The sequence below is a fragment of the Alexandromys fortis genome, unplaced genomic scaffold (genome assembly GCF_014885135.2).
Source record: "Alexandromys fortis isolate MF-2015 unplaced genomic scaffold, M_Fortis_MF-2015_v1.1 scaffold_384, whole genome shotgun sequence".
NCBI lineage: Eukaryota > Metazoa > Chordata > Mammalia > Rodentia > Cricetidae > Alexandromys > Alexandromys fortis.
This window is the reverse complement of record NW_026068264.1, coordinates 237,551-261,037: the sequence shown is the minus strand read 5'-3', so window position 1 is coordinate 261,037 and position 23,487 is coordinate 237,551. Positions and strand designations below refer to the sequence as shown.

The following is a 23,487-nucleotide window of genomic DNA, read 5'->3' as shown; positions in this document are numbered from 1 at the left end:
TTTTGCACCTCGTTTAGAGTCCAGAATTCTCTTTCTATCCCTGCAGAGTATTTTTTCACCACAAAGATATACTAGAATGTACAGATGAAAGCTCGAAGCCTGCATAAACTAGAGCTCTCTATGTTCAGTGAGCTGTGTGGAAGTTGTCCTTAGCAATGAAGCCCAGTGTTAGTTTTTAGAGAAAGATCTTCTGACCTAGGATCAGCCTGGATTGTTTAGAAATCTTCACGGAACCTCCTTGGCCAACAGCTCAACTAAATACTACCAATTAAAGCCTTGCCTGGCTACTAAAGAGGTCCATTTCAGTGGCCTTCCCCTCTCTTCTTAGATATATACCCCCTTTCCTTCCTGCCCACACAAATTTGTGCGCCTTCATTAAAAGCCATCAGTACAGTTCCCATTGCACCAATACTTATTAAAGCATGAGCTTCATTGGAAGGCTTTCAGCCCACCAGGGACCATACCCTTAAGGATCGTTGACCCTCATCCCACTTTTTAAAAAATCGTATTTACTAGATCTAGGTGAAACATATAAATTTTAATTTCAAACAACTAAAATTAGTAAAGTTAGTTTGTTAGATGGCGCATTGATTCCATTACAAATTAACTTGTAATTTTCTTTCCTATGACAGTCACATTTTATTTTAAGCTGAACTAAGTGATGCCATTGAATCTTGAGAAACCTATATCATATATACTTCGGATTATCTATTAAGGTTATTATTTCATCCACTAAATATGCAGATTCCCTTGGTCAAAGTCTAGTATGTATTTTGACTGTATGAGTGGTTTTCTGTCTGCCTGATATCTAAAAGATATTTTTTATCAGGAGTAAAAATATCTGACATTTTCGTACATAACAGAATATCTAGAAAACAAGGTATATATTTTATATATGCACACGTATACACATGTACATCACCCTGATGTGACTGATGTGATCATCCCTAAGTCACTAAATGTGTTCATGTATGAAAATAGTATGGTGTATCATTGAAAGGCATACCCATTACTAGGAACAATTATTTGTTAATTAATGAGTCTTGAAAACAAGATAATAGTGGCAATTGGTTCTGTGATGTACTATGTGTGTCTCTGGGTATCTATCTACAGAATCAACATGAATACACCATGTTAGAATGCATGCTAACAATGCCACCTCTCTAGACCTGTGGCATAGAGTTTTATTTGTTGTATAAATAAGGTTAAAACCACATTTCCTTATCCAAATACATGAGTACCCAGAGTTGAATGCATAGCCTATCTCTCATCAGAAAATCCCTGTGCTTTAGTCCCAATTCTTTATTTCACCAGCTTATTCTCTACATCAGGCTCTGAAACTGCTCTCAGCAAGGTCACTGAAGAGCTCCTTCTCTGCAAGCTTCAAAGGTCACTCTACAGTCCTGATCCTCCTTGGCCTTTGTGCTGTGTCTGACAGTGATGATTAGTCTCCTCTTAACATTTCTTTACTCTCAGTTGCTAGGACATTTCTCCTGTTTCTTTCTGCCCTAGCTTTCTAACTATGTCTTGTCAATCTTCTCCTCTTATCTCTTTAAAATCAGTTTTCACAACTCAATTTTTTTCTTTTAGTTTCTTATAAGGATGTTTTCATTTCTTGGACTTTGCTACTTATACTCTTATCTTTCTTGATTATCTGTATCTGATAACTTTCCAAATAATATTTTAGCTCCCTGTCTCCCCTAATACTCATACTTGTATAAACCAAACACTTGTTAGTTTTGTAAATTTTGATTTATGAAGATCATTCTGATTGTAGTTCTATGACTTAGATTTTTCAAGTCTAAAAAATGTCCTTCACATTCTATCCTCAAAAACAATGCTTGCATTTGAGGAATAAAACAGCTAGCAATCTGTGAATCAAGTTGCGGTGATCTCTGTAACTGCCGCATCACCAAATTCCTTCGAAATGTACCTCATAAGCTATTTTTTCCAGGAATTATTTTCAATGTATTGTTTTCTCTTCAATGTTTCCTTTCTCCTGATTTGGTTTCCAGCTTGTTTCGGCATGAGCTCAGAAATTCTCTGCTGCTTTTGCTCTTTTGTGTATGTGCTTCAGTCTCCTGGAAAAGGATCTCAAAATACAATTTGAATGAAATAATTTCTTTGCCCATAATTCTTGAAATTTATGTCATAAGAATTATTTTATGTCTAATCTCTGGCTTTGTTCTCTGCCCAGTGTTTATATGTCAGTGCTATTCATCAACGCCTACAAAGTGTTTGCTGCCAGTTCCTAATGAGATGAGAGCTTTAACTAGGATAGAAATGAGTACACCATTTCTTTTTTCTTGAAATTTTGACAAATATAAAATCAGATGAAATGGTGTGATTTGTGAGTTAAGTGATTAATTATTTTGCAAAATCTCTCATTCTATCACAGAGTACAAGATGTAATTTACAAGCTGGCACATCCTAGAGGTACTACCATAAACTTCAGGTTCCATTAACTATTCTTTGTTTAATCTCCTAGTGTTTTCTATTCTCTTAAGTCTCTGTTTCTTTGTGCCTACTGTAGTCATTCTATGTTTCTCTAACTGAGATTTTTCTGCTTTCATACACATTATTTATAAATTAACTGCCTTGAATCTCTTTAACTTTGCAAAAGTATTAAAGCTACTATAAATCACTAACTTATATTGTAAGAGCTTTAGTTTAACAATTTGTTGCAACCTCCTTAAGGATAAGAAACACCTTATTTTTCTAGTTACAGTGTTTTACCTAGATTTCAATACAAGTTAAATATTCAGTAAATACTCAGGAATGTTGAGGGGATATTTGACAGAGATTTCTTATGTTCCTGGTTGGGAAACAGAAGCACTGTAGATGTTTCAAAGAGAAGATATTTAATATGTGGCATTGCCTAACCATTTGGTAGACATTAGAAGCAGCATGTGCACATGCGCGCACACGCGCACACACACACACAAGGAACAATGTATAGTGACTTATGTGGTCACACCCAGAAACTGAGCCTTCTAACAGAAATTAAACCAATGCTGACATCCATGAAGAAAATTTGATTAATAGAATATGTGTGGGGTGAATGAAAATAAGTTTGAGTTCCTAATTATTAATAGAACCATCACCTTCCCATTAACATATATGTATTCTAGTAGGAGGTATTCTCTTTCTGGTAACTTCTAAGACTATCACTAAATTCTTTTCTAATAAGAAACCTATTGTCTGTTTATGTTAACACACTTGTCACACTGATATATAATGAGAAGCTACTTTGTACTGAAATGTGTCCTTTCAAAGTTCTTATGCCAATGCTTCAGTCTTTAATGTCATAGTATTTAGAGATGGAGTCTTTTGGAAACAGAGTCCTGAGGACGTGACTACCATAAAGAAACTAATTTTACATTAAGGAATATCAGAAAGTGTGCCTTCAATGAGGCCACTTACAAATATACATGCAGGAAGAGGGCTGTTACCAGAAGCTAATCCTTCAGGCACTGTGATCTTAGATTATAGGTAACACAACTATCAGAAAAATGTGTTATCTAATTCATTGCATCTATGGAGTTTTATAGTGGGAGGCAGAACAAAGGACTGGCTTTGTGAAAGAGTGAGATTTATTTAGTATTTAAACTAAAGTTCATAGAGATGTTCACTATAAAAAGTAAGTGAATTAAAACAGGTCACGATGCTGTTGAAGGACCATTGGGGCAGGAAGAACAAGTCAGACTTAAATGACTTTCTACATTATTCTAGATAGTTTATGAACCCTGACTAGAAGTTCTTTAAACTTTAAAAACTTACAACAAAAAAAAATATAAAAACTTACAACATAAAAACATGTTGAAGTCCTTTAAACTCAGTAAGTTTTCACACTGAGTGTGGTTAATGTTTAAATTGCCTCCCATAGGGTCCAATGTGGTGCTTTCTTTGACTGCTCCTGTAGACAGTATGAGCCATAGCCACTCAGGAGGGAATTGACAGCAACATTGGTTTTCAAGATAATGTCACTATTTGTTCAGCTAGGATCTAATGGATCCTCAGGATTTGAAAGCACTATAGTTGCTAGTACTACAAAGCACAGTTAACTTTTCTTTCAGGAGGCTTGCATTCTAGTGTAAACCCAGTCAAGAAGGAGAATAAATACTTCTAAAATATTTAGTTGTGAGGTATAAAAAGCTTACTTCTTGATTTAGACATTGAAGTCATGAGGAAATTAGGTCTGAGTGTACAGCTAAAGCATACAGAATCATTGAACTCAAGCTAATAGAAAATTACAATTCAAATGAAGGAGTGGCTCTTACATATGGTTCTAGGTGATTGTGTGAGCTTTGAATTTAGAATTTTTATCCAATGAATGGAAGAAGAAAATAAGGTGATGACATTAAAAATAGAGTGAATTTCCACACTAAAAAGTAAAAATATTAATGCTAGATTTTAATCTTCCAGTAATTGGGAACCCATAGGTGTTCTTGAGAGAAAGAAATGTGATAGAGGAAGGTCACTGGCTAATAAAGAAACTGCCTTGGCCCGTTTTATAGGTTAGAACATAGGTGGGTGGAGTAAACAGAACAGAATTCTGGGAGGAAGAGAAAGTGAGCTCAGACTCGATAGTTCTGCTCTCTGGAACAGACACAATGAAGCTCCGACCCAGGATGGCCATAGGCTAGAATCTTCGTGGTAAGCGCACCTTGGGGTGCTACATACATTATTAGAAATGGGCTAGTCCAGGTGCAAGAGTTAGCCGAGAAGAGGCTAGATATAAGGGGCCAGGCAGGGTTTAAAAGAATATAATCTGTGTGTTGTTATTTTGGGGCATAAGCTAGCCAGGCGGCCAGGAGCTGGGCTGTGGAAAGAGGCCCGCAGTTCCTACTACAGCAATGGAGTGTGGCTATTGTGAGTCACTGCATTTCTACCCTCCTTTAAATGATGACCCAACAAGTACAGACACTTCTTATGAACCCCAGGTTCTGGACTATGTAATGAGTTCCATTTATTTTTATTCCCTCCATCTCTGTTATGTAAAAAATATGCCTGAAATTGCTAGGACCCACTTGGTTGGAAGAGATAATTCACTTCTACAAACTGTTCTCTCACCTCCACATGTGCGCTGATCCCCAACTCCCTTCTACTGCTACCTAAGAAGTAAATACATATAATTTTTCAGATTTTTTATTTTTACTTTTTTTTTTCCCCGAGACAGCGTTTCTCTGTAGCTTTGGTGCCTGTCCCGGAACTCACTCTTGTAGACCAGGCTGGCCTCGAACTCACAGAGATCTGCCTGCCTCTGCCTCCTGAGTGCTGGGATTAAAGGCGTGCACCATCACCACCCAGCTCTTTTATTTTTACTTTTAACTTTTTGGTTTTTGAGACAGGTTCTCTGTATATCTTTGTCCTGGAACTTCCTCTGTAAACCAGGCTATCTTTAAACTCACAGAGATCTGTCTGTCTCTGCCTCCCAGGCTACTCTCCTTTTTTTTTGTGAGAACTTTAAAATCTTTAGCCTGTATATATTTTTAACACAGTGTAAACCATTTGTAGGTTTTCTTCCACTTTGCATCTCTCTTTACTGTATATGTCTCTTATTTTGACCACATGAGCCTTCAATTCACTAAGCAATCATGGCTGAGGTACTGGCCAGAGACATGTTTGTTGTGTTTAAAGATCCTTGCCAGGAAGCAAGCTGCAACATTGTATCCATTGGGACCACCTGCTTGAAAAGAGTAAGCATTTTCCCTGGCAGAACAGCCCAGAAAGCCTGCATTTTAAAACAGCATAGCTTTTTTTTTTTTCCCTGCTATGGCTGAAAACTGAAATGCTTTACTCTAGTCTTTTAAGCTTTTTCAGGCTTTCTGTGGATTCAGTTGTTCCCGTGGGCACCATTCTGTAACATGAAGGGCCAGGCCTGCTTGTTGGGGTTTTTATCCCACCCATACCCCACAACTGTTTAGTCCCAAGCAAAATCACACATAGGTCTCCATAAATTATAAGCTGATTGGTCCATTATCTCTAGCCTCTCACTGGCTAACTCTCACATCTTGATTAACCCATTTTTCTGATCTATGTTAGCCATATGGCTCAGTAACTTTTTTCAGTGAGGCAGATCACATCCTGCTACTTTGGTAGTCTGGGCAGGAGTGGGAGGAATCAACTTCCTCCTTCCCAAAAATCCCCCTTTCTCATTACATCATTTCTACTTCCTGTCTGGTTTTCCTGAATATACTTCCTGCCTGGCCAATCAGCGTATATTTCAAACATGATTGACAAATTACAGACAATTCTCCTGCACCAGCTACTCTTTCTTATTCTTTATTTTTATTTTATTTTTTACACAATCTTTTTCATTTTACTTACCTATCCATTCCCATTCCCTCCCCTCCTCACTCTGCTCCCATGTTTCACCTACCCCACCTCCCATCCACTCCTCTGAGAGGGTAAGGGTTCCCATAGGGAGCCAACAAAGTCTGGTACATCACTTGGAGGCAGGACCAATGCCCTCCCCTCTATATATAGGCTGAGCAATCTATCCCTCCAAAAAGAATGGGCTCCAAAAAGCTAGTTCAAACACTAGAGATAAATCCTGGTCCCACTGCCAGTGGCTGCAAAGACTTTCTCAGCCATACAACTGTCACCCACATTCAGAGTGCCTAGTTTGGTTACTCTTTTGTAGATTAAAAAAATGGCAGAGAACCTAAATTTAAGAGTTGACAAGCTTTGAAAGGGTAGAGTTCGCCCTCTAGTGATTTATATCTTTTCACAGGGACATTCTTAGCTTTTCCCGATTTCAATCATATTGAATAAACTTCCATTTAGATAGTAAAATCAAATCAAATTCAATAGTTTGATTAGTAGATTTAGTAGTTTCAACCTAAGCATGATCATAGACTCAATATGATGACAACATTTCATCTATATCTATAAGAGAATACTTCTCTTAACTCTGGTTGAGGTGATTTTTTTTCTTACAGGATTGTTTTTCATAGGGACTTCCAATTTATGAAAGATGAAAGCTAGTCTTAAAGCACCTGTGGTTTAGCAAAGTTATTTTTTCTTCAGTCCCCCAAATTATACAATTTTTGGATATTATTTCTATATTGTTTTGCATTTTGACTAATTCCTCTCTCCTTGTTGGTGCCAAAATTTACAGTATAGTAGATTTCTTTATTTTCAAGTTTTTCATATAATTTTTATAAATGTTTTAAGAGTAGATGGGAAAGTAACTTCTTACAATCATGTTATATTTGAAGCACACATTGGAGTGAGATTTTACGTGATTAAGATTTGTTATTAAATACAGGTATTGAGATTATTTTAAAGAGGATTTTAACTACAAGTCAATGAAATACTTTGATTAACTATTACTTCTTTAAGAGAAGTATTCCAGCCAAAGTCTTATTCTGTTTAGTGTAATCAGCATTTTAGAGATAGAAATATGAACATTAATACCAGTTAACTCATGGTTTTTCTGACCTTTAACAAGCCAAGATATTAAAGCACTGACATTTTATATGCTATATATCACAAAATAATTAGTCATATTTAATTTATTATCAATAACCAACAATGCAGAAAACATGGCTTTAATCCCAGTACTCAGTAGGCAGAAGTAGGCAGATTTCTGTGAGTTTGAGGTCAGCCTGGTCTACAAAGTGTTCCACAACAGTTAGGACTATTGCACAGATAAACCCGGTCTCAAAAAAACTAAAAAAAAAAAAAAGTGAAAAAGAAATCCAACCAAACAATGCAGGAAACACAATTTTATGGTCAATATTTTATGTTTAGATAAGACTTCACATTTAAACACAGTGAATAAGCATATCTTAGGGCAGAGTAAGCTATGCAGAAGTGGATATTTTAGTGTCTTTCAATGATGCCTTTCACTGCAATCTGGAAACATTAAATTTTACTGTATTGATATACAAAGTTTTATGCAGAATGTGCTTAAATTTACATATCTTAATCTACAAATACATTCAAGACCACATGAAGCAGATTACTTGACAGGAATGTTAATGTTGACAGATGAGTACATTAATGTGTTAGAGATATCAAAGTCACAATGCAAGCAAATCTAACTTCAATTTTGTATCTCAAATCAGAACCTCTTCAGTTGTAAAGATAAATAAGCTAATTTCTATGGATTATTTTAGAGTAGTTTTATGTCTTTATGCAAAATACTAATTTGCCAGTAGTTTTTTTCTTCCTTTTTAAAAATGACTATAATTATTGTTAGTATTGTGTGTGTTTGTGTGTATGTGTGTGTGTGTATGTATACCATAGTGAAGGCATGGAGGTAAGAAGACAGCTTTGTGGAGTCAATTCTCTTATTTGGGGTACCAGATATTAAACTTGGCTTACTAGCATTACACTGCAAGTACCTTAACCAGTTAAGTCATCATCTTGATCCCTATGATTTTACCACATAAACAAAGAAGAATAAAAATTAGAGTTATTAAATAGTCTCCCCAAGAATACAACATTAAAATAATAAAGAACTGGACACAATCTACCCATGTGGAAATGATTAGTTCCAAATGGTAAATTCTAGATCTACCAATTGGTAAATGAATGTTTATGTAAATATGTCTACTTGGTAGAATACTTGACATAGCATTCAGTACATAAAATATTCAACAGTACACAATCAGGGCACATACAGTGGGTCCCTTCCACGATAATGTAGTTATCAGGGAGCACAGTATCTGCATAGTAATAAACTGTTGAAAAATCAAATTTGGAGCTTTTAACTACAAGGACACAAATATTTCTTTGGTTCTTTAAAATGATTTATGAGTTCTTGTATTTTAATTAAATTTAAATGTCTATAAAATTATCTCTCATTATTGGCTTTAAGGGTTGTCACTGACTTAATTTATGTCACATTTCTGAGAAAATTAATTGACTGAGATTGAGTTTGTTTGATTATAGCATGCTGAGGGAAATTTAACTTTCTGACTGTTCGGTATGTAGCACAGTTTTTAAATTTGAATCTTCCACAAATAGTGAATACATGAGGAGAGTTAGGCAATGGGTGACCAGTTTAATGCTGAGGGTGGAGAGTGTCTTTAGCTGGTGCTTTCTCAGCCTCGGGTAGAACCAAACGTGACAGAAAAGAACTATAGCAAGGCACTGGGAAGATGACATAGTTCTTTTTTTTTTTTTTAGCTAGATCTTTGTGACATTTATTTAAGACTTTTTTTTAATTTATTAAAGATTTCTGTCTCTTTCCCACCTCCGCCTCCCCTTTTGAAGCATGTATGCATTAACATCAAGATTCTGTTATTTTGCTATACATCTTGCACAGGTATCTGACTTTTTAAAAATAGTGAAAAGCCTGAGACCTTCACACACAAGAAAACCATAACAAATCAGGAAATAATAGCTGCCAAATTGATAAAGAATTTATTCTTTAAATATTACTTAAAAGCCAGGATCTGAGTAGATTCAAAGAAAGTGACTGTATTAACTATGCAGTAAAAAAATGTAATGAGTCTAAGCACTGAGCACAGCTTGCTGGTATTCTCTGAGAGCACATGGGAAGCCTTTCACACACTGCTTCTACTTCCCCTTCACTGGTGGTACTAAGTAGTGGGACTGTCTATTGGCACTGTATTAGGCAGAAAGCAATACTTAACACTGAGTGTTAGCTCTCAGAATTGTAAGCAATAATTTTGAGTGCTACATAGAAGAATTTAGACTAAACATTATGTTGGTACAGAGAATATTTTAGTAAACAATACAGAGAAAAATCATTTTAATGATCAAAGCAATTTGTATATGCCAAATCTAAGTAACAACAACAAAATGAATAGTGATTCTAGACAGTATTGGAGAAAACACAATTTACTTTTATAGTAATTTGATTAATTTTGAGATAATTGTAGCACAAAAGTATAGTGTGAAATGAACTTACAGTAAAAAAAAAAAAAACAAAAAATATATTAAAAGACAACCAGATAAGCCCGAATGGAAGGCCTGTGGAAAATGCATGAACAGGATAGTGTTGAGAACTTAGGTCTTGAGGCACAGAAGAGTTTTAGGTTAGACTGTACTGCAACTATTTCCCTAAGAATCAAGATATCACAATGACAAGGAGGGGAAAGTAGAGTTGTTGCTAGCATAAACTCATTAATATTAACCCGTATTCATCTTTTTATTTGTATACAGGTTTGTTTCATTCTAGAAAGTGTAATTTATTAATCAGTGAGCTTATGAATAGATATTTTTCTTAGATAAAGCCTTCACTAAGAAATGCATAGGAATAATACCTGATATCATTTTAAAAATGTGTAAATAAGGAGTCAGCAAAGTGGCTAAGCAGGTAAATTCAGTTGTTGTCAAGCCTGGCCCCTAGAGGTCAATCCCAAGAGCCTACATAGTAGAAAAAGCAAACTATTCTATGTTGTATAAGTTGTCATCTGACTTCCACGTTCATGCCATGACAAACTCTTGTTCACATAGTACAGAAACAGATGTAAGAAAACAAATATAATGAAAATATTTTTATGTAATAAAATGTACAAAGATTTTTTTAATGTGTAATCATGTTCAATACCATAATTATTTGAAAGAGAAGTTCTATCACCTGTCCAATCCCTTTTTAAGTTTTATAAAATCAGACAAACAAAAAAGAACCAAAAAAAGCCTCTTTAGATTTTCAAATTTGATTGCTCGAATTGATCTAAATTACTAGAACTCCATGCCAACGGGTGTCTAGGCTTCTCTTAAAATCCTCACAGAGCCACCAGCAACAGTTACCATGGTGTTGACTCTACAGAGCCTTCATTGTGTATAGATAACCAAATTACTTGGCAGAGCCCCTAGTTTTCAAGCTGATTTAACCCCAATTCATTGAAAAGGTGAGCTTTTAAAAAACATCCTCAAAAAGTCCTTAAGTGAGTTAAATCCTTGTTTGGTGTCCGCAATGTCTGATTAGTCAAAAACATCATCCAATAAACCAAAAACTTTATAATGTGGACAGGTACATTCTGGCCTGTTATTTAGGAAGGTAGTATCAAATATTGGGTACAGTAAGAATATAGTATCTATTTAAAAGTAGTTTAGGTGAATTCTTTGATACTATATATTTTGAATTTACCCCTTCACCGCCTACTCTTACCACAAGCTCAACCATCCGATCTCTTCCCTGCAATCACTGAAATTATATCCTTTGTTCTTTTCCTTTCCCCATCAAAAAGTGCACTGGACAGTGCACATTGTCCAGCTGCTGCTCTTAGAATTGGGGCCTGCTTTGCTGTGTGGACATGCTCCATAGAGCACATCATTAGCATTTTTTTTAAGAAAAAGACTATCTCCCAGAAATCATCAAATACTAATAGCTCCACAGCTGATGGTGGGATTTCATATCAACATTCCTACCCTCTATATTAAGATTTTTGCCTGTCTGAAACTTGCCTAGGTCTTGTGCATGCCCAATTATTGTGAATTCATATGTGCATCACTCTATTGTGTTAGGACATTGCAATTTCTTTGAAGTGATCCACCAACTCGATCATACAATCTGCCTCCACAATGACAAATATCCCTGAGCCTCAGAGTGATATATAAATGTATACTTTGTTGTCTACACACTGACCAGCTAGGGGGACTCTTTTTAAATTGCTATTTATAGAAAGAGCAACATTTTTTTTGTTGTTGTTGTTTTTTGTTTTTTTTCGAGACAGGGTTTCTCTGTGGCTTTGGAGCCTGTCCTGGAACTAGCTCTGTAGACCAGGCTGGTCTCAAACTCACAGAGATAGAAAGAGCAATATTCTATGATGAAGATTTGAGAGATGCTCTGATCTATGTATAGCAGGAAGTTATTGGGTGTCATTTTAATACTTTGTTCATTTACAGAGTAATAGTATTTGGTTCTTCCCTATGAACAGTTTATTGCTGAAAAGGAGAGATATCCAAACCATAAAATTTCAGTTCCATATTTCACATGTCTAAAACTGTTTTGATTTTTAATATAAAATCTATTTAATTCTGCATTTAAAATAGTTTCCTTTATTTTTTTTCATTTTGACAATGGTTGGAACTGTCATCAAAGCATGATTACAAAACGAACAAACAAGATGTCCAAACACCTCTTCTTGTAAAAGACTTTACATTTCATTTTGTATCTTTGCAATTTTTCTTTATTACAGAAAGGATCTGTCTTTTTTAAAAAAATATTTATTTATTTATTATACATACAATATTCTGTCTGTGTGTATGCCTGAAGGCCAGAAGAGGGCACCAGACCTCTTTACAGATAGTTGTGAGCCACCATGTGGTTGCTGGGAATTGAACTCCGGACCTTTGGAAGAGCAGGCAATGCTCTTAACCACTGAGCCATCTCTCCAGCCCCCAAGGATCTGTCTTTAAGGTCTACTTTGAACTTCATACAGTAATAAAGTTGGGAGATTACATTGCTCAAAACATAGGGGAAAGTACTAAAGCCTGATTTTCCTTGGAAAAAAAATAAAGTTTAAAATCTTTGGTCATCATTGGGGCTGGAGAGATGGCTCAGAGGTTAAAGAGCATTGCCTGCTCTTCCAAAGGTCCTGACTTCAATTCCCAGCAACCACATGGTGGCTCACAACCATCTGTAATGGGGTCTGCTGCCCTCTTCTGGCCTACAGGCATACACACAGAATATTGTATACATAATAAATAAAGAAAAAAGAAAAAAAAAACTTTAGTCATCATCTTATTAAAAATTAGAATGCCTTTAATTATTTTATGAATGAAGATATTATACTATGACTTTAAATAATTTTGATAATTTCCTTATAAAAATAATCCATTGAGTATGGTTGAATTTCTGTGATCAATAATTGAAAACTGAGATTATGATCAATGATTTCCAAAATGGAAATTTTAGTAGATTTTATGAAAAAGCTGAGTTAAGACAAACTTTGGAGAAGAAAATGAGAAAGGGGCTGTACATGTTAAGATGAAATCTTTCCACATAGGAAAGAGTGATGTTTGCCCATTATTTGTACTTTTTCTGTAGAGAAGAAAACAATCAGCTCCTAAGAAAGCTAGAGAACTAAAGTTGCTCAGAACTTTGAGCACGTTGGAAGAAAATCCTCTAAATACATCATATTGTGAGTCTAATTAAAGTTGAAAGATATATATCACAGAATTGTGGGCTTAAGGTGCACATTGTCATGGTATGGACCCTCTTTGAAGTTCTGAACATGCAGAAGTACAAGCAGTTTGTGTGGAAAGCATTCCCAGGACGTGTTATGTAGGGTCATAAGGAAAAGAACGAGGTCACTAGAAGATGTTATATGAACAGGGCTAGGTTATTGCTGTGGACAACTGGGGTTCAATCAAACAGGGAGCCTTTGAGAGATCATATATAAAACATTACATCATTATTCAACTGAGTGACATTGATTCCAAGAAGCTAAAGTATTAACGCTGTTTCCTCTTTAGCACTAGTGAAGCATTATCATCCTAGTATTTCTGGGTTTTCTGTTCACTTGCGAGTGAAAACCTGCAGGCAGAGACAACAAATTTTATTTTGATGAAAACAAAGAGGCAAACAGAAACAAACAAATAACCCCCCCAAAAAATAAAAACATGCTTTTATATTTTAGAAAAGCATAGAAACATGCTTTTCTATGACATTCTGATATTGAGCCTGAAGAAATAATAGAAATACAAGAAGATTCACTGTGCTCTATGGATAATGAACTGATAATAGCCCCAAAATATTGATTTAGTGGATAAATTAGTAAAATGAAAATAAATTTTATTTATAAATAAATATTCGTTAAGCTGGAAGGTACAAAGTGTTTTTTCTGCACACAAGCAGACACTGTATTTTAATGAAATTTGGTAATTAAAAGAATAAACTTAATAAAAACTTATGGATTTTTAAAAACTTAATAATATTCCATGTGTACATACCTTGATCAAGATCCATGTATCTTAATCAATTCATCTACTGAAAAACACTTGGTTTGACTCAATAGATTGTATTTGTTTAGATTCAATATTCCCAGGAACGTCAATGATCCAAGATAATTATGTTTTAAAATGACTAGTAGACGATAATTTATTTTATTTTATTTGCAACAGAGTTACCTTAAAAAATTTAGTAGAACAAATCAACATTGCCTGTTTCTCAAAGCTTGTGTGCTGGCTTCTTTTATGTCAATTTGAAATGAACTAAAGTCATTTGAAATGAGGGAACCCCAAATGAGAAAATGGCTCTATTAGATCTGGCTTCAGGCAAACCTGTAGGGCAATTTCTTAATTAGTGGTTCATGTGAAAAGCCCAGTGTATTATGGATAGTGTTTCCTCTGGGTTGGTTGTCCTAGGTTCCATAAAAAAAATATGTTGAACAAGCCAGGAAACAGCACTCCTCCATGGTCTTTGATCTGATCTTGCCTCTGAGTTTTTGTCCTGTTTTAATTCCTGTCCTGATATCCTTTGCTGAACAGTAATGTGGAAGCAAAATCCAAATAAATCCTCTCTTTCCAACTTGCTTTGGTCATGGTGTAAAATCACAGCAATAGTCACCCTGACTAAGAAAGAAAATAGCACATGGATAATTTTTCTGGGTTATTTACGGTGTCAGCTGGAGTATATATATTAGTAACCTCAAGTATGTTGAAATGTTTCAGAAGGTAAAAGAAGAGTATTCACAAAAAATGCATTGTGCTTCTTTATTGATAGTAGAAAATTAGTAAAAGCATGGTCACCCAGTCTAACTTTTTGTGTTATGAATGACTTCTCAGAATGTATTCTATAAGATGGAAGATTACCATGTTCAAGTCAGCTTCATCCCAAAGATGCAAGGATGGATCAACATATGAAAATCTGTCAACATAATCCAGCATATAAACAAACTGAAAAATAAAAACCACATAATTATCTCATTAGATGCCAAAAAAGCTTTCAAGAAAATACAACATGCCTTCATGATAAAGGTCTTGGAGAGAACAGGGACACCAGGAACATACCTAAACAAAATAAAGGCAATATACAGCAAGCCAACAGTCATCATCAAACTAAATGGAGAGAAACTCCCAGCAATCCCACTGAAATCAGGAACAAGACAAGGTTTTCCACTCTCTCCATATCTATTCAATATAGTTCTTGAGGTCCCAGCTAGAGCAATAAGACAACAAAATGAGATCAAGGGGATACAAATCAGAAAAGAAGAAGTCAAACTCTCACTATTTGCTGATGATATGATAGTTTACATAAGCAACCCCAAAAATTTTACCAAGGAACTTCTATGACTCATAAACACTTTCAGTAATGTAGCAGGATGCAAGAGTAACTCAAAAAATCAGTAGCCCTCCTGTACACCGATTATAAATGTGCTGAGAAAGAAATCAGAGAAACCTCACCCTTCACAATAGCCACAAATAGCATAAAATATCTCAGAGTTACTCTAACCAAACAAGTGTATGACAAGAACTTTAATTCTTTGAAGAAATGATGGAGGAGGGTCATACTTTCATTGGTTAATAAAGAAACTGCTTGGCCTGATAGGTCAGGACAAGGGTGGGTGGAGTAAACAGAACAGAATTCTGGGAGAAAGAAAGCTGAGTCAAGCAGACATGATGAAGCTCCAGCCCAAGATGGACATAGGCTAGAATCTTTTCCGGTAAGCCACCACCCCATGGTGCTACACAGATTATTAGACATGGGTTAAGCAAGTTCAGAGAGTTAGCCAAGAAGAGAGTAGATATAATGGGTCAGACAGTGTTTAAAAGAATACAGTTTGTGTGTTGTTATTTCCGGGCATAAGCTAGCCAGGCGGCAGGGAGCTGGGCAGCAGGAACGCAGCCCACTGCTCCATCACTACAAAGAAAGAAATTGAGGAATACACCAAGAAGTGGAAAGATCTCCCATGCTCTTGGGTAGGTAGAATTAACATAGTAAAAATGGCAATGTTACCAAAAGCAATCTATAGATTCAATGCAATTTACATCTAAATCCCAGCAAAATTCTGCACAGACCTCAAAAGAACAATATTCAACTTCATATGGAAAAGCAAAAACCCAGGATAACAAAAAGAATCCTGTACCATAAAGGAATTTCTGGAAGCATCACAATCCCTGACTTCAAGCTCTACTACAGAGCTAAAGTACTGAAAACAGCCTGGTATTGGCGTAAGAACAGACAGGAGGACCAATGGAACAGAATCGAAGACCTGGATATTAATCCAGACACCTCATACACCTGATTTTTGAAAAAGAAGCAAAAAATATCAGATGGAAAAAGAAAGCATCTTTAACAAGTGGTTCTGCCATAACTGGATATCAACAAGTAGAAGAATGAAAATAGACGCATATCTATCACCATGTACAAAACTCTAGTACAAATGGTTCAAAGACCTCAACATAAAGCCACACTGAACCTCATAGAAGAGAAAGAGGGAAATATACTCGAATGCATTGGCAGAGGAAACCACTTCCTCAATATAACCCCAGCAGCACAGACATCAAGAGAAACAGTTAATAAATGCAACTTCCTGAAACTTAAAAGCTTCTGTAAAGCAAAGGAGATGGCCAACAAGAGAAAACAGCAGGCTCCAGAATGGGACAAGAACTTCACCAACCCCACATCAGACAAAGGTCTGATATCCAAAATACACAAAGAATTCAAGAAATTGGTCATCAAAAGAAAAAATAATCCAATAAAAAATGGAGTACAGACTTAAATAGAGAAATCTCAACAGAGGAATCTAAAATGGCTGAAGGATACTTAAGGAAATGATCAACATTCTTAGTCATTAGAGAAATGCAAATCAAAACAACTCTGAGATTACATCTTTTACCTGTAAGAATGGCCAAGATCAAGAACACTGATGACAACTTATGCTGGCGAGGTTGTGGGGTAAAGGGAACACTCCTGCATTTCTGGTAGGAGTATAAGCTGGTACAGTCCCTTTGGGTGTCAGTGTGGCAATTTCTCAGAAAATTAGGAAACAACCTTCCTCAAGACCCAGTAATACCACTTTTGGGTATATACCCAAAGGATACTCAATTGTACCAAAAGTACATGTGTTCAACTATGTTCATAGCAGCATCATTTGTTATAGCCAGAACCTGGAAACAACCTAAATGCCCCTTAACTAAAGAATGGATAAGGAAAACGTGGTCCATTTACACACAATTTATACAACAGAAAAAAATAAAGGTATATTGAAATTTGCAGGAAAATGGATGGAGCTAGAAAACATCATTTTGAGTGAGGTAACCCAGACCCAGAAAGACAAATATCACATGTGCTCACTCATAGGTGGTTTTTAAACATAAAGCAAAGAAAAGCAGCCTACAAATCACAATCCCAGAGAACCTAGACAACAATGAGGACCCCGAGAGAAACATACATAAATCTAATCTATATGGGAAGAAGAAAAAGACAAGAACTCCTGAATAAATTGGGAGCATGGGGAACTTGGGAGATGGTTGAAAGAGAGGGGGGAGGCAGGAAGGGGAGCAGAGAAAAGTGTAGAGCTCAATAAAAATCAATAAATTTTTTTAAAAAGATGAAAGATTACAAACATTTGAAGACTTTTCTTGGGTTAACCTTATTGATGTCCCATTTTCTGTAACAAGTTGCATGTAAAAGCCCAGAGATAAGTTTTGGATACCACTGATTTATGGAGAACATAAATATTAGAATTATTGTTCAATCAAGTCAACCAAGAGGGTAGTTTTTAAGTTCATTGTGGATATTTCTTTAAAAATAAGAGCTATTTGGAGAGGTAGTAATTTTTCAGGTATCAACACTTTCAAGTGAAGTCTAGTTAATAGTTTGTGGAAGATCCTTTACAGATAATTGCTGCAGTGGGTAAATAAAATAGACACTGTGATTATGAGACTCTAGAATAAACTTGACTCCAAAGTTTGAGTCTATTTACTTAGGGAGATGTTGATACTATTAACAATAATTGTAGCTAATTAGCTAATTAGGAATGTGGTAAATGTAAACAAATTTCTTTTTCCTTTCTATACAGAAGAGATAATAAAATAATAATGAACCTTATTTTTTGCTCTTTTAGGTTGGATGTCGACATAACTGAACTTCACAGTTGGATTACTCGTTCAGAAGCTGTATTGCAGAGTCCTGAATTTGCAGTCTATCGAAAAGAAGGCAACATCTTAGATTTGAAAGAAAAAGTCAATGTATGTTCTGCCTCATATCTTATATTTCTTCCTATTTTCTGCTGCTCACAAATTCTTTTCTTTCAAATATCTGCATTATGGTCACTGTGGTTGAAACAATACAGAAAAATGATGTTTAGTATATAAAATATTTTACATTTCTAAAATTATCAAATTAGAAAAATATTTTCAGATTCTGCTGTGTACTGGAAAGTTTTTCATATTCTTTAACTTAGGCAGCATTTATCCATCAGTAAAAACTTTAGATAACTTACTCATCTTGGTTTTACTTCATAGATAGTTCTAGAACTTATAAATTTTAGATAATAGAATAGTGAATAATAGAATAAAGTACAGTAGGATAGAATGATAGAAGACCCTGTTTATGCATGCCAAAAAATATTATTTTATATTAACCAATATGTATCATGAATTATTGCATATTAATCAGGCCAAAATAAATATATATTGCATCAGCTCACCTAAAAGATATGCAATCACTTTCAGTACTTGTTTTTAGTAGCAGACAGTTAGCTACATTTATTCTCTTCTGAAATTATACAGTTTGATCTTCGCAACAAGAATTTTATTGACTCAGTAAGAGCTGTTCCATCTTCTTGGAAATTATCAGGGCTTTGTTCCTCAGGTTCAATATAATTACAAAGCATTCATTTTGGGTGTGTAATTAACAGTGTTTTCTAAGACTTCCTATAAATCAGGCTAAATAAAAAGAAACAGGCTCCAAATAATGAATTTGAAATAATTTTACTTACAGAATACCACTTGCAATTATATGCATTAGTATTTAAGTCATAGTCTATGAAATCTATTTAAATGATTGCAAATATAATACTGTCACATATCACATTGTTAAAGACACAACTCAAAAAGATATGTTTTTTAAGGATGTCCAGTGAGCAAGGATAACTTTTATTACATTCTTAGAAGTTAGCATGTATTTATATTTGTAATTTAGCTATTTTGAATTTCTTTTTTGTAATAATATTTTTCTATTCATATGATTTTTTTCTTTTCCTTTTTCTTTATTTTAAAAGGAAAACAGACTATCCTCTTTCATTTTAAATATGAATCCCAGTTCAAACCCCCTCTGCTTCTCCCCTCCCCTCCCTTCCCCCCTAACCCACCCCGATCCACTCCTCAGACAGGGTAACACACATTGCTTTGGGGAAGGTCTAAGGCCATCCCTACTATATCTAGACTGAGCAAGATATCCGTTCAAAGAGAATGAGTTCCAAAAAGCAGGTAAAAGCAGTAGGGATAAATCCTGGTGCCACTGCCAGTGGCCCTGTAGTCTGCCCCAGCCATACAACTGTCACCCACATTCAGAGGGTCTAGTTTGGACCTATGCTGGTTCCTTCCCTCTCTGGCTGGAGTTGGCGAGCTCCCATCAGGTAAACTGTTTCAGTGGGTGTCCCCATCATGATCTTGACTTCTTTGTTCATATTCTCTCTCACTCCTCCCATTTTTCAACTGAACTTTGGGAGTTTAGCCCAGTGCTCCTCTGCTGGTCTCTGTCTCTGTTTCCATCAGTTGTGGAATAAAAGTTCTATGGTGACATTTAAGATAGTCATCAATCTTACTACAGGGCAAGGCCAGTTCAGGTACCCTCTCCACTGTTGCTTAGAAGCTTAGTTGGGTCATCCTTTGTATTCATGGGGATTTCTCTAGTGCCAGATTTCTGGTTAACCTCATAATGGCTCCATCATTCAAGGTATCACTTGTTCCTGATTTTAGTGAAATCGCTTTGAGTTTCTCTCCATTTAATTTGATGTTGGTTGTCAGCTTCCTGCATATTGCTATATTACATTTAAATATGGTCCTTGTATCCTTGATCTCTCCAATACCTTTATTATGAAGGGGTGTTTGGTTTTATGAAATATGATTTCATTAGCATCATGATAGACTATGGTAAATTGTTTCACAAAATAAGTATATTTTTACTATTTATGTTACAATTTTGGAAATAAATTAAAGAGTAATATATAAAGATAATGATTTAGTCAAATTGTCTTACTTCAAAATATATTTTAAGATCTATTTTCTGATATGATTTTAAAATAATTCTTTTTACATATGACTTTTATTTATCCTTTGAAATTTTCCTAATTTTATAGAGTGCATTTTCTCAACCTCTCTCATGCCCTTACTATATCACTCTCCTAATTTAATGTCTTCTTTTGATTGTTATAAATACACTCTGAAATCTAATTTGTGCAGCCAGTAACGGCATGGTTTGGGATCATCCAATGGAACACCGGCAGTCTCCCAATAGCCAGGTTTCTAAAACAGAGTAATAACTCTCCCTCTTTCAGAAACTATGAATTGCTAATAGCTCTATTGCTAAGTATGGGGACTTGATAGCTCCTCATCTGCTCATATGGTAATTTTGAATTTCTTAATCTAATGAAAGTAACTACAGATGATATGAATTCATCTATGTGAAAGCCATGTTAGGTCAAGAAATCTACATTTTCAAGCTGTCTCTTCCTCATTCATCAACACATACATTCTTTCTGCTCAGGCTTAGGGAAGATCCCTGTGTCTTATGTCCAGGAAGGTTAATGCAGATGATTCACAGATGAGTACTCAAGGTTCTTTAAAGCTGACACTTGGACCAAATAGGCATCTTTGCCATGACTGCTACTCAGTACAGAAAGAAGTTTCTGTGGCCAAAGTTTAGGGCAATAGAAATCTATTTACTATAAAAAAAAATACAAATTTAGAGGAGACTTTGGCAGAATTATCATTTAACGTAACATCAAGAGTATGTTCTACCACAGAAACCATGATTTTCTAAGTTTTGAGTAGGTTAACAGTAGGAGGCATGAAATCCCTCCCTTGGAATTAGCCTCATATCCAATCAGGAAGCATTTGGCTTCTATTATAACCATCATTCCATGATTACACCAGTGAGGAAAACTTGCCAGTCACTTGAAGTTATGGATTTGCAGCCTGCATAGAATCTTCTGGCTCTATATAATCTAGGCCACTATGTAAGCTAGTTAAATTTTCTATGTGCTATAAGTTTTCAGCAATAGGATTTTACCTTCTAGTTATTGTGAACACAGCTAAGATAAATGGCAATAGATTGTGTTGTTTAGATGACCCCTGACCTCCCTGATCATAGACTCATAGGAGCTATGTGTACCTGAAACTAAGAATTTCAGGTAGTAACCATGTCTTTTGGGAACAGCTTTTGTTACCCATGAAAGGTGAAAGGTAATTTTGTTCAAACTTCATATATGTGTACCACACACACACACACACACACACACACACACACACACACACATTCTGCTTTTTATGACTTACCAACTAGAGGATTTCGACAAGGCTTCTTCTTCATAAATCTTTAATTAACCCATCCTGTAGCCCCCAGTCTCCTCTATGACCTTGCTCATATTCAAACATAAACCTTTCAAATATCCTCCCTTTCTTTTCATATAACCTGTGATTACTTTTTCTAACTTAGGCTTGAAAATCATGAGTGTAAAATTTCTGTGAGTAGAGAATTATCTAGAAAGATCATCCTCTAAGTTTCAGAGTTCATATGATATATTTAACAACATATGTGTAAATCACCTTAATAATTGTATGAGTTAATTAATGTTCTTATTTATTTTGATTTGTACACTTATCTGTGTATAATCTTATGTCTGTCTTTTAAAATAACTTGATCAAGCATGAAAATGGAGTCCAACCCACAATTTCGGGAATATAGATTCAAAATTTACTCTTATCATTTACCACTTAAAAACAAATGTCAATAAAATCAATATGATAGACTGAAAGTACTAACAATGTACAATATCCTTTAAGTTGTTTTCTTCTTTATCAAGTTTAACTTTCATCTTCAGAAATAACCACATCATTCATAATTGCTTGCTAAAATAGGGCATGAAATGATATGTCTAGATATTTCCTTCAAGCTAAACATAATGTATATGTATTAAAGATCCTCGAGAGAGCTGATGAGGGATATTCAGCTCAGGTGTACATTAATTTTCTTAATTTCTTCACTTGTCAGTTTATGTAAGTTATTTTGTACTCGGGAGAGGCCCTTATCCTGAAAGTGCTAGATATTATTAATTCACTTATAGATATCCATTTGGAATGATAAAACTTTACCAGTTTTTTCTTCTTTTTCCTGAATTCCTCCATTTATTTACAACTAAGAGGTTTTATTTTTATAGATTATTATTATTATTATTATTATTTTCAAGACAGGATTTCTCTGTAGAAATAAGAGTAGTGGGGCTTTGTCCCCAGCACCCCGGCCGTCTGCTAGCTTATGCCCCGAAATAATGACACACAAACTTTATTCATTTAAACGCTGCTTGGACCATTTCTATCTAGCCTCTTCTAGGCTAATTCTAACATATTAATTTAGCCCATTTCTTATCATCTATGTAGCACTGCTAGGTGCGCTTACCAGGAAGATTCTAGCCTAACATCCTGCGTAGGAGCTTCATTGCATATGCCCAATAGAGCTAAGCAGGGCCTCTGCTCCAGAGAGCAGAGCTGTCGAGTCTGAGCTCACCTCCTCTTCCTCCCAGCATCCTGTTTTGTTTACTCCTCCCACCTATGTTTTCACTTATCAGGACCAAGGAGTTTCTTTATTGCTTAACCAATGAAATCAACAGATTGATATATGACACTTCCACATCATTTCTCTTGTAGCTTTGGTGCCTGTCCTGGAACTTCCGCTGTAGAACAGGCTGGCCTTGAACTCACAGACCTCGGCCTGTCCCCACCTCCTGAGTGCTAGGATTAAAGACATGCGCCAACACACAATTTTTATTGGTTCTTTGGGAATTTCACATCAAGCACCCTTATCCCACTCATTTCTCAGTTCTTTCAAATCTTCTTTCACTCTTACTTTTTACTAATTTCCCTCTTCCCTTAGCTTATTACTATATATTATACATTTTAACATTTTTTCACTTGTTTCAATTCAATATTTGAAAATCAATTTCTCATACTTCATTTTTTTATTTTTTTTTGTTCTAGAAGTTTCTTTTTTTCTGTAGTCTATTTTCTTGACTGACTTTTTTTTTATTATATTCGCTGAAAATCCTCCAGATCAGTATTATTATAATTATTCTTTTTTATGTAGCCTTCTTTTTTTTATTGAGAAAAGGAAAAAAAAAGTTTCCACCTCCTCCCAGCCTCCCATTTCCCTCCCCCTCCTCCCACCATTCTCCCCCTCCCACCACTCCTATCCCCCTCCCTCTCCAGTCCAAAGAGCAGTCAGGGTTCCCTGACCTGTGGAAAGTCCAAGGTCCTCCCCCTTCCGTCCATGTCTAGGAAGGTGAACATCCAACCTTGCTAGGCTCCCACCAAGCCAGAACATGAAGTGGGATC

The 23,487-nt window shown here is 35.5% G+C and overlaps 1 protein-coding gene across 1 annotated transcript in view; it reads left to right on the top strand.

The window, feature by feature from the left end:
• The window catches only part of LOC126494487 (dystrophin-like), a 449,593-nt gene that overhangs the window by 237,041 nt on the left and 189,065 nt on the right, over positions 1-23,487 (top strand). The window contains exon 13 of the mRNA XM_050131854.1: positions 18,000-18,123. Within this exon, the coding sequence (XP_049987811.1) occupies positions 18,000-18,123 (124 nt within the window). The remainder of the gene's footprint in view (positions 1-17,999; positions 18,124-23,487) is intronic.